This window comes from Zosterops lateralis (assembly GCF_965231275.1).
Source record: "Zosterops lateralis genome assembly, chromosome: 2".
Lineage (NCBI taxonomy): Eukaryota > Metazoa > Chordata > Aves > Passeriformes > Zosteropidae > Zosterops > Zosterops lateralis.
The window spans coordinates 2,917,709-2,930,684 of NC_139763.1; the positions used below are offsets into that span (position 1 = coordinate 2,917,709).

The 12,976-nt window shown below is 37.8% G+C and overlaps 1 protein-coding gene across 1 annotated transcript in view; it reads right to left on the reverse strand.

Moving 5' to 3' along the window:
• The window catches only part of HLCS (holocarboxylase synthetase), a gene marked incomplete at its 5' end in the record, with an annotated part of 120,756 nt that overhangs the window by 81,095 nt on the left and 26,685 nt on the right, over nt 1-12,976 (reverse strand). Inside the window, one exon of the mRNA XM_083884098.1 lies at nt 3,506-3,777. Coding sequence (XP_083740224.1) covers nt 3,506-3,777 — 272 coding nt within the window. The remainder of the gene's footprint in view (nt 1-3,505; nt 3,778-12,976) is intronic.

Genomic DNA, 12,976 nt, shown 5'->3' on the forward strand with positions numbered 1-12,976 from the left:
GAAATGTTTTCTTTGTTTAATCTGAAGCCTTATGAGTGTAATAAGTGTGTCTCTACAATGTTACACTTGTATCAGATGCAGCCTCAAAAACAACGGTTTCATTTGAAAACCTGCACTCCCAGAGATGTTCTTGAGGAGCCACAGAAAGTGGGAACTGTTTCTGGCAAGGTTAACCTGCTCAGGTGGCATTAGGATAAACATCTGGGAAAAAAAAAGGTTTCTGAAACTCACAGAAAGAATTTCCTTCTAGAGAAAAAAAAAAAAAACAACATTTGGGGAGGATTTGAAATTCCAGTTTGAGAAATAAAAGCTGTAGTGCTTTGAAAAAACAGCCTGAAAGGACTTTTAACATGAAACCACAGAAGGAATATTGATCATTTAAAACAACGGACGACATTTGAAGGAATTTTTATTTGACAATTGGGCCGATGCCATTAAATTTTGGGCACCTACAGGTGAATTCTCACAGAAAGGATTTCCTTCTAGAGAAAAAAAAAAACCCAATGTTTGGGGAGGATTTGAAATTCCAGTTTGAGAAATAAAAGCTACAGTGCTTTGAAAAAACAGCCTGAAAGGACTTTTAACGTGAAACCACAGAAGGAATATTGATCATTTAAAACAAACTACAACATTTGAAGGAATTTTTATTTGACAATTGGGCCGATGCCATTAAATTTTGGGCACCTACAGGTGAATTCCCACTCTGCTGTGACCTCAGGACACACAAACCCAGGCCAGGGACAGTAACAGTGAACACCAAACTCCCCCAATCACCATCTGGAGGGCTAATGAACAATCAAGGGATCCCAAATTAAACGACACGACTTTCCCTTAGAATCTTGAGGACAACACTGTCAAGTCCAATCTATTCCCTCAGCCTCCAGAATCAATTTTTCAAACTTTATGACAGGTCTAATAGTTCCCACCTGTTCCTCCTGCCTGACTTTTGACTGGCACGTTCCCAGCCAGGGTGGAAATGCAGACAAAGGCCCCTATTAGGCTCCGGCTGTTTCTCTACTGTGAGGTTGCTCAGCCATTAAATTAATTCCAGCCTCTTTTTTTTTCTACCCCCTTCTTCCATCTCTTCATTTTTTTGGGGGGGTATGGAAGTTTGGGGAGGTGGAAAAAGGAGAGGGCAAAGTTTGGCAGCCAGTTGGTGGGAGAGGTAGGAGAAAATGTGAAGTCACAGAAGTTAAATGCTGAATTTTTTTGGATAATCTACCAATTAAAAAATTTAGGACAAATCTTATTAAGTTCTTGAGATGTCTGTATATTTTGAACCATGAAAACTTGGTAAAATGTGAGAGAGTCAAATTTGGAAGAGACCCTAACAGAGTCCCTCATGCAATAAAGAAACTGTTGCAATGTTTTTCTAGGAATCCTCAAGGATCAATAACTAACTCTTATTTCTTAAGGCAAAGAGAATTATTTTTCCTGAGATGTGTTTTCCTTTCATTAAGAAATGACAACGAGACACGAGCACCACACACATATCCTAACAAATTCCTATTGGTTCCTTTGGAAGCACCTTAAAAACCCAACAACTTTCTCCCCCAGTAAAAATTACCTGATTTTTGCATCAATTTCTAGAGTATATCTATATATAATATAGATTATATATTGCATCTATAATATTATGAAATATTATAATTTAAATCTCAAGGCTCTTCACTGAACTGCAAATCACAAGGATTACATTATTCCATTATCCACGACAACAGAGTATTTACATCATCAATCATAATACTTAAAACAATTATTTTAACTAAATAAAACAAAGGTTTTTTTGTAAGATAAACTTAATCTAAGATAGATTATTATTAAATTCATATTTTTAATTGAAATTATAATCTAGGACCATCTTCCCAGCATAAGGACTTGTAGTTTACAACTTACCTGAAAATGAACTATTTAAGCCTCATCATGATGGGGGAAATCTTGAAGATTTCACATCTGTGAGCACTTCACTGTATTTGGATTACTTAACATAAAAAAGCAACCTTTAAACATACCTGAAAAACCAAGACTGCTTCTCTTATCTCCTTTGCCTTGATAATTTACATCTTTCATAAATTGATAAGTTTCTATTTAGCTTGATCCAAATCAAACCACAAAAGTCTGAATTAAACACTTCATTTTACTGAGATGTTGGAACAAAGTTACTGAGAGCCAAAAACCAACTGTGAGGGAAGAAATCTCTTGATTTATTCAATTATCACCAATTTCTTCACCAAGTCCTCCTTTCAACCCTGTGGGCTCAACATGCTGTGAGCACTGAAAATGAAGAAGCAAATGCCACAAATAATTGTACTTCTATAAAATAACTCTTATCAAACTGGCAAGTCTCTATCTCTGCAAAAGCCACTGCAAAATCAGCTGCAGGATGTAAATCTGGGGGAGAGGATTGGCAAAATCAAACAGCAACTATTTTTTTTTAGAGTGTGGATGTTTGGACACACAGATAATGGTTTGGAATTAAAATTTGGATTTGTCCATAAATTGTAATTTAGGTTCTCAGGCTCAGAACTGAAGCCATTTTTGTTGGTAAACTCATCAGTGACAACAATGCTCAAGACAATTTAATCTCCATTAAAGAAAAAAAAAAATCCCAAATGAAATTCCTGAGGTTGTTTTTCACCTGTAAAATTCATCTGCAATTTCTGCACATCAATTAACCCTGATATTCAAAACTAGCTGCCACAAGAATTTACAGCTGCAGGCTTGGAGTTTCTGTCCTGAAGAGCAACAACTTCCCCAAGACAGTTTTTTTCCATCAAATTTCCACTAAACACAACAGTGCAGCCTTTGTACACAGACTCCAAGCTGAGATTTAGTACCTGTGATTTTCCTATCACTTAATCCCATTTAAACTCCAATGAACAACCCTCCTCTAAGGTATCCCACAGCTCATTCACAAGGCTCATCTGTGTGATGATGAAAGAACCTCTACCAGAACCCTAATCCACGTTTTAAAAACCCAAACCAAGCACTAAAGAGCATTTTAGGGAAATATTCAACAAAAATGAAATGAGAGCAAACAGGAGTGTTAAAATTAAGGGCACAACCTGCTTGGTATCTCTCTACTCAAGTAACAGGCTTAGAGAATAACTTGCACTAGAGAATGAATTTCATCTAATAAATAGGAATATTTTATATTTTATATATTTTATATTATATACATAGATATTATTTATTATTTATTTATTATTTGTATATATATTTTAGATTTTAAATATTTTTATAATATATATATATTTTTATATATATATATTAAATTACATCTTCTTATGGCGATGTTCAGAGGAGTAAAAATTAAACTCCACTACCAAGTTAAAAACCTGTCTCACTCAGCTTTCCTCACTTTTTATGGCTCAGTATTTTATATATTACCAATTAATATCATGTCAACATGAAGTCCTCTACTTTATAGTAACATTGTGTGTTACCATAATTAGGAATTCCCAGTCAGAAAGTTAATTGAGGATGCCCTGGATCCCCATCTTACCCATCCAGAAGATTCATGGTTGTTGTGGTCACCTCGGTGAAAAGAAGGATCTTTCCCAACTTCTTGGTTTGGAGGTGCTGCTGGTAGGTCTCCAGGCTGAAATGTTGTGAGGAGAAACTGCTCATCTCTGTGAGCACCGGCATCAGGGACGGCGTCACCTCCACTTTGGACTCGCAGGATGAAATGAACTTCAGGGACACTTTGCTGGATGCCCTCAGTCCCTCCGCATCCACGTTTCCCTCCAGCCACTTGAGGAAAGCAAGGTGGATTTCCTGCAGGGAAGGGCAATAAAATGAGAAGGACAGATCACACCATGTGAATTCCTCCAAAAATTCCTCAAAAAACATTTTTATTTAATAAATCTACTTAAAAACAGGGAAATTGACTCTGTTTCCTCTTCAGAAACTAAGTTCTGCTACTTGTTCTAGTCCAGCTTGGCTTGACTATTCGATACTGTCCTAGAGGTGAGATCACACTCCTTTGAACATTAATTAACCTTAATTTTTAATTATTTTTTTCCCTGTAGCAGGGTTTGTAGTGGTCTTCCTACATCCTGAAGCATGGAGTGCACACATTCATCTGCTTCCTGCAGGTTTCTCAATGTGCTGAGATCCTCTGCTGGAAGAAGCCCTTTGGTCCATCACTAAGACTCCATTTAAAGGTTGAACCAGCAGTTAAAAAAAAACATTTACTGATTTCTCTGTGGAATATTTGCTAGAACAGCTCTTACCTTCAGCTAAGGGATGATTTACTACTATTAGTACCCATGTGGTGACACCCTGAAACAACTGCTCCACATTCACTCTTCCTGGAGATAACTAATTCTGCTTTGAGAGGTTTGATATGAAATGTTTGCCACATCTTTAGGAACAGCCACCAACACAGATTCTGGGACTTTCTGCTCAGTGTGAAGCTTCAATTTCAGAGAGCTGAAGTTGCCTTTTATGTGATAAATAAAACCACAAAAAATTCTAGCATCAATTTGACTGGAAATAAGGCACTAGAGAGTCTTGCCCTCAAACTGCCAAGAGGAAGAGCTCTGATTTTTAAATAAAAAGGTCCTAACCAAATCCACACCTCTCATTCCCATCCCTGCTGTACCTGGGAACTGGAACACGTTTCCCGTGTGAGTGTTGGAGGCAGGACTAAACTATCCTGCCCTTGAACAGGACACCTCTGAGCTCCAGCCCAACTCTTCAAAACCCACAAACCACACACTGAGAGCAAACTTCCCATGAACAGTTATCTGTCCGAGGAAAGTCTCCTCTTTCCCAGATCCCACTCCTCTACCTGGAGAAGGAATGAGCACTCCTGCTCCTCACACCTTCCTCTGGATTTCCAACCCCCAGGAATGACCTGTTCTCACATTTCACAGCCTTTGCTGCCTCTGCTGAGTGTCAGCCCTGCAGCACCAAAGAAAAGATTTTTTTTTTCCCAAATCCTGTCAAGCACTTGGTTCCAAGCCCCAGGACAACCTCAGAGAGACTCAGCAGCTAAATTTTAGTTACAGAGAAATTACTCCTCATATCTTGCTTTCCTAAAGCTCCCTCCAAATATTTTCTTTCCAAACTCTTGGATAAAATATTTTTAAATATTTCCTTTCTCCCCCCCTTTTTTTTTCTTTTTGCCCTGCATCATAAATGATGATGTGATGATGATTAAAGGTTTTGTGAGCATTTCTTTGCCTTGCACCTTCACTCAGTGTAACAGCAGAGCTTTGACAGAATAAATAAATTCCTTACACGTTATCCTACTTGTTTTACATACCCTGCAGTAAGTGATTGGCTGTAACTGATATTTAGAAAAATTACAGCTTTCATTTCTGTCAGGGAGAACATGGAAAAACTGTGCTTAATCACAGAGTGTTTTCCTCCTGCTTTCCAAACACAGAAATCCACTCAGCAGCAGCGCTGGATGTGCAAGTCCTACACACAGAAACAGAATTTTAATTCTCTTTTCTTACTCATCATTTGAACTCATCAATTTTAACTCACCTAAGGATGGGTTTACAGTCTGACAGAAATTAAGTTACAAAATAAAGGAGACTAAAGTGTGATGACACAGCAAATAAATAATGAAATTGTGATGATCGTGATGTGTTTTTGCTGCAGAATATTTTCTGAAAATAACAAAATAGCACAACAGAACAAAATATTTCTGTGTGATATTACAGATATGCCACACAATCCCAAGCATGTACTCCCCTGAGTATATTATTTCAAGTGATTTTTCCCCAGAGATTTTAGGCAAACTTCTTGATTTCACTGCTTCTAACACATCCTGAACCATTTAAGAATTGTTGTATGTGTTTAATTCTCAAGCTAATTTCCCTCATCATGTCCATGTGCTTATTGAGCTGATCAAAAATCTAAACACACCATCAAGGACGGGGATTTTTACAAATTCCTAAGAAAATATGGGTTTACACGTTTAACAAAGTTGCAAGCACTGGTCACAGTAGAAAAACGAATTTTTGGTGTAAGATCTTCCTTCACACAAAGTTCCAGGAATGCTGAACCACTGAGCTATCCCTAAAACTACACAGAAAAAATAACATTGTTCTGACCCATTGTTTCTGGCACAGAAAAAAATAACATTGTTGTATAATGAAATAAACTTATAGGTGGAGTCAAGTTTAATTTCTGCTACAACTCCACTGAACAGGAATATAATCATGTCAGAAGTGTGTGATTTAAACCAAGAATCCAGCTGGAATTCCCAATCTCTCCCATTCTTAATTTTTACTATAATAACTTCCTTCACACACAGTTCCAGGAACAGGGATGCCGAACCAGTGAGCTGTCCCTAAAATCACATTGGTACAGAAAAAATAATACTATTGTACAATGAAATAAACTTATATGCAAAGTCATGGTTAATTTCTGCTTCAAATCCACAAATATAACATAATGAAATAGTGAATATAATGGCACAGAAGAAATAACATTGTTGTATAATGAAATAAACTTATATGTGGAGTCAGGGTTAATTTCTGCTACAACTCCACTGAACACAAATATAATGATGTCAAAACTGTGTGACTAAAGCCGAGGATCCAGCTGGAATTCCCAACCTCTCCTATTCTTATTTTTTACTGTAACAACTTTCTTCACACACAGTTCCAGGAACAGGGATGCTGAACCACTGAGCTGTCCCTAAAATTACACTGGTACAGAAAAAATAATACTATTGTACAAAGAAATAAACTCATATGCAAAGTCAGGGTTAATTTCTGCTTCAAATCCACAAATATAACATAATGAAATAATTAATATAATCGCACAGAAGAAATTACATTGTTGTATAATGAAATAAACTTATATGTGGAGTCAGGGTTAATTCCTGCCTCAAGTCCATTGAACATGGATATAATGATGTCAAAACTGTGTGACTGAAGGTGAGGATCCAGCTGGAACTCCCAACCTCTCTTATTCTTAATTTTTACTACAACAACTTCCTTCACACAAAGTGCCAGGAACAGGGATGCTGAACCAGTGAGTTGTCCCTAAAATTACACTGGCACACAAAAAATAACATTTTTATATAATGAAATAAACATATATGTGGAGTCAGGGTTAATTTCTGCTACAACTCCACTGAACACGAATATAATTATGTCAGAACTGTGTGATTTAAACCAAGGATCCAGCTGGAATTCCCAACCTCTCCTATTCTTAATTTTTACTGTAACAACTTCCTTCACACAAAGTTCCAGGAACAGGGATGCTGAACCACTGAGCTGTCCCTAAAATTACATTGGCACAGAAAAAATAGCATTACTGTATAATTAAATAAACTTATATGTGGATTCAGGGTTAATTTCTGCCTTAAATCCATTGAACAGGAATATGATCATGTCAAAACTGTGTGATTGAAGCTGAGGATCCAGCTGGAATTCCCAATCTCTCCTACTCTTAATTTTTACTGTAACAACTTCCTTCACACACACATGGATGCTGAACTACTGAGCTGTCCCTAAAATTACACTGGCACACAAAAAATAGCATTACTGTATAATTAAATAAACTTATATGTAGAGTCAGGGGTAATTTCTGCTTCAACTCCATTGAATAGGAATATAATTATGTCAGAAGTGTGTGATTTAAGCTGTGATCCAGCCGGAATTCCCAACCTCTCCCATCCCAGCAGCATCCGCCGTTCTGCAGCAGCCTCTGGTGGCCACTGACACGAGAAGTGTTGGCTCAGGAACCTCCTGGACACCTCTGGGAGCAGCCCAGGCATCCAGCACAGGGCAGGGAACACCCAAAAACTGCTGGACACATCTTTCCCTGCCCATCATAGCAATCCTGGGAGATGCTGCTCCAGGCTTGAAGGGATTGAGGAATCCCAGGAGCTGCAGCTGTTCCGTGTTCAGGCTCTGACAGGATCTGCAGCTACTCACACACACAACATCATGGCAGATCTGGATTTCACAACCCACCAGCCATACACTCTGAAAATTTAATAACTAAACTGGTTGTAGGGTGGCACAAATAAATCCTGGAACTGTTCTTTGTCAGGTTTGGGCAGAACTGAAGCCAAGCCAAATGAAATTTGATGAAGTACAGAATCCCAGAAGGGTTTGGAAGGGATTTTAAAGATCATCCAGTGCCACCCCTGCCATGGCAGGGACACCTCCCACTGTCCCAGGCTGCTCCAAGCCCCAGTGTCCAACCTGGCCTTGGGCACTTTTAGGTTTGGGGAATCCTCAACCTCTCTGGGCACCTTTGCCAGGGCATCCCCACCCTCCCAGGGAATAATTTCTTCCTAATATCTAATTTAATCCTGTTCTCCTCCATCCAAATAAAGCCATTATTTCCTATCAAACTGTGGGGGTTTTTTCTTCCAATCACACTTTTCAAAAGTACATTCCCTAAAGCAAAGATATTTCCTTCTTTCTCAAAGTAAGAATTAAATTTCACATCCCAACCCAACAGCTCGGTGACAAGAGAGCTACTCAACTTTTCCCAGTTAAAATATTCATCTACAAGTTTAATATTTTAAGAAGAAAATCTTTCTATGTGTATTTTAAATAGTAAAAAATGTAATTTCAATGCACTATTTAAAAGAAGAGTCACCAAAAGCAGAAAAGCTCTGCACCAACAGAAACTACCCAACGCCTCTCACTAATGAATTCTCCACACGCCAAAGCTCAATTTAAATCTTTAAAAGAGAACCAAAGAGAGATTGGGAATTTCCAAGCACTGATTTGGTACCCAGGGACATGCCAGGAAAATTCTGATTTGTCAGACTGAGAGTGGCACTGACTGAAAAACTCTGAGTAAGAAGGGAGATGGAGAGGACAGTAATTCCCAAAATTCCCAGAAATACAAAGTGAAGCTACTGCACACTCGGCTCCTCCACTCATCAGCAGAGTTGTGGCAACTATAACACAAAGAAGGAAGAGCAAAAGCTGGATTTTATTTATGGTTTCACATCTGCTTTCTATAATTTTAAGGGTTTGGTCAGGTGTGTGCAGAATCTGCTCTGTAACAGAAGTTCGCTCTCGCTGTTTAAAATTCTTTTTAATTTCATAATCATTAAGTTTCACTTTTCCCCAGCGCTCACTTAGAGGTTGAGTTTGAACAACCAAGAAGGAAAGAGGGAGACAAAAACCAGCTGCATCTGGAGCCTTCTCTGCTGTAGTATAAAATAACAGAAAATTACAGCTCCTGATGGAGAAGATTTTATTTGCACCTGGGCTCTGTCAAACAAGGAGAGTTCTGCACCGAGCACTCCCAGAACTCCCAGTTGGAATGGCTGAAAATAAACCCAAATCCAAGACTTTATTCTTACAATCTGTTTATACAGATAGGATTTGGATGTGGGTGTTTTTTTAATTTTTATCTGTATGTTCATAAATGCAGTTTATCTCTCACTGGGCAGATTTGGGAGCTGCTCTTTTCCTACCAAACTCCACCGATGGGCCTGAAAACTCCCTATCAATGGAATTCTTTGTTAAGACAAAATTCACCCAACAGCCTCAAATTCATTTGGTTCCTATTAAAAAACGTGGAGGCGAAATGAAATGAAAGCTAAAAATACAATGCCATAAAGCAAACATTTTCCATCAGCTCCCTCCTGTCTTGTCAGGGAAAAGGAGATGATTTGAGCCATGATGCTCCACCTGAACACTCAATATTGGGATTAAAATCTTGCACTTTAGCTGTGCTTGTGAAACGAGGTCAAATATCCAATTTTTGAAGACAGAGAACATGATATTAAAACTGTTTTTTTCCCTTCCTTTGTAAAAAAATCTAAAGATTTCCAATTAACTACCTCTCTTTTTGAGAAGCTTCCAGTTGATGCACTGATTCATGTATTATCACCTGGTGGAGTGATCAATATATATATTTAATATATTTATATTTATATATATATATTATATTTATATACACATATATATATATAAATAAAAATAAAAAATATATTTTATATATACACCAAGACACACACACATATATATACACACTTTTTTTTTTAATGCCTATATTTTTAAACTGCAAGCAAGTGAGGATTACACAGGCATAAAGCACTGAATTTTTAGAGGAGCCTGTCTGGAGTAAAACCAGACATCACACCTCCAATATGACTAAAATCTGCTCTTTTTTTTTCCCAGAATTGCCTGCTCCCAAAGGAGTATTATACAATTCAAATAGGGTCTCAAATGTATAGATTTCATCCCTATGGAGCCTCTATTAGCACTGATAGGAAAGGAAATATTTTAATGAAGGGTTGTCCTCTGAGTTTAACTTGAAATATAAAAATTCAAACACATAAAGATAAAAAATATCTCCACGTCCTCCTTGTCTTACACAGTTTTGCTCAACAGTCTTGTAGATTTCAAGGTGTTAAATTTAAATTAACCACAGGAGAGCTTCCACAGCATCTCTTGGATCCAATAGAAATTATATTTAACGTGACCAAAACTAAAATCTAAAACCATATATGTAAACATAGAAATGTACAAATATATTTACTGTAAATTCACATAATATGAAGGAAAATGATGTTATCTACTATCCTTATTCATTTCAAATCCTACCTTTGAATGAGGTTTTGTAAAATACGATATCTTACATTTACTGCCTCAATCATTCATTAAAATACATTGTTTTCCTTTAAAAAAAAAGTACAATGACTTTTCCTCTAGGAAGAGTGGAGAAATGAGAGGAATAAAAAAAAAGAAAAAAAAAAGAGATGCAGAAATTTGACAGAGAAATGAGGAAAGATCATCTCTTGGAGATCACAGAGAAAGTGGAGGGGATGATGAATGGGTATTAGATCAATAATAATAATAATAATAATAATAATAGTAATAATTTCAATGCTGATGCCATTAATATTTAATAACACTCCCAAACTGCACATTCATGCCTTGAGTCCTCAGCGTTGCCCTTCCAGACTTCAGGAAGTGCAAGTTTGGAGCTGGATTTTCTAACAACTGAAACAAAGGGAACAAACAGAACTTTTAACCACAAAAACCTCTTTACAACACAATCACAATCTGGAAATACAGCAAGTACTCAAATTAATCCAGTTCTTAGGAAGTTTTTAGAAAACTCTTTTTAATATTAACTGTTTGCAATTAATTTCAGGCCATTATTTTCACCAGTGGTGTTTCAGTTCACAGGGTAAGACCCTTTTAAATCCCCATTTTCTCCACTCCCTCCTTTCCCCATGGCCTGAAGAACTTCATAAAGATTTTATTGTCCTACAACTGAGGCACATTTTCATTTCATGTTCTCATGAACTGGAGTTACTTGGCTGGTACTTGGCTGTGCATTCCCAGGATTCTGCAGAGCCTGGAAATCTGTTTCAGTTTATTAATAATATTTTTATATTTCCTAAACTGAGGCACGGTGCGAACCAGGAGATTTCGAGTGCACAAAGCACAGAGGAACATTTAGAAAGATGGCAGCAGGGTTGGTGACTTTCTGAATTCCCAACTAAGCTAATTTTTAGGGGGTCTCCAGAGGTTATTTCAGGTTTGGGTGGTTATTTAGCTGAAGAGAGGCAGAAAAAGCTCTGAAAGATCATTGCAGAGACTTTGTCGAGTGCTTTATTTTTGTCTCCACTCTTCAACATGGTTTTAAAAACAAGTATTGCATTACACAAACACAGCATCACCCCAGCTGAAACAGGCACAGAGAGGAGTGGATCCATTTTCCCAACTGATATGTGGAATACTTCATCCAAAAAAGGGAAAGATTTTTAACAAAGTGCTGCAAGGTACCCTTATCCTCATTATTGCAGCTCCATTGCTTTGAACACGAAGCATCTTAGATTTCAACCCATTCCTGGACTGCACGTCCAGCAACTGCTCATAAATCCCTGCCTAAATCTGAATCCAAAATTAAATTTAGCTTTGAAAAGCGCCGTGTGTAGGCAGAAAACTCATTTATCCAACAGGCAGCAGAGCCCAGGTCAGGATTCAATGATTGATAAAAACTAAGTCAGGATAACTCACTTTTTGTAGAGAAAATAATGAAAAATCAGAGTCAATAGGTTAAAAACAACACATAAAGTAAATAATTATGGTCTTCACACTGAGTTTGTTTGACCTGCATCTCTCCTGGCTTTAGCAGAGGAGAAGGAATCCCATTTGGGGATTGGGATGGCAGAAGAAGGATGGGAAGAGGTGCTGGAGCTTTGCTCAGCACAAAGCAGATTTGAGGGGAGGAACGAGGAGGAGGAGGAGGCTGTAAGGTGCATCCCCAGATTTTGCTCCCTTTCCTTCCTCAGCTGCAGCAGAACAGTCTGGAAACAATCTTCCCAGCAGCTGCTCTCATCAACAAACTGTTTATTGTAAGAAAGTGGCTGGGTCAAAGGCTAAACGTCATCCAGAACTGAAAGCGTAGCTGTAAAAAAAAAAAAAAAGCCAACAAAAAAAAAAAAAAAAAAAAAAAAAAAAAAAAAAAAAATCCTGGGGCCGTCCATGTATGTGGAAAAAAAGCCCATGCCATTGGGAAGGGAACCATATTCCATCTGAAAGGTCAGCAGTCTATTTAAATAAAAATGCATTAATTTGGCGGAGCAGGGTTTTAGGACACCGCGCTTGAGGGTTTCTGCTAAAACCAGAATTTACAGCTCAGTCTGTGTCCCGTAGTGAAAAAGAGCAAAAATGGAGTTGTGTTAAAATATTCTACAATGTTTTATTAGTGCTAAGTCAGCTCCACATCCACATCCAACAATCAAATAGAAGGATTTCTCTGATTTATTACAAATTCACTGTTGACGCGTCGCACAAAAAAATCGGAGTTTAGGCTCGGTATCAATAAATGATAAAATCATATTTTAAAGCACAGGACACTAAAAATCACAGGGGGGAAAAAAAAAATCTCCTTTACCAGCAGCTTTGAATGTCAGAAATTAAAGAGCAGCTCTGAGAGGGGAACTGGTCCCACGGCAGCCCCGTAATTGGGACACGTTGGCTGCCCCAGGCCATAAATCTGCTTTTGGAGGGGAAAG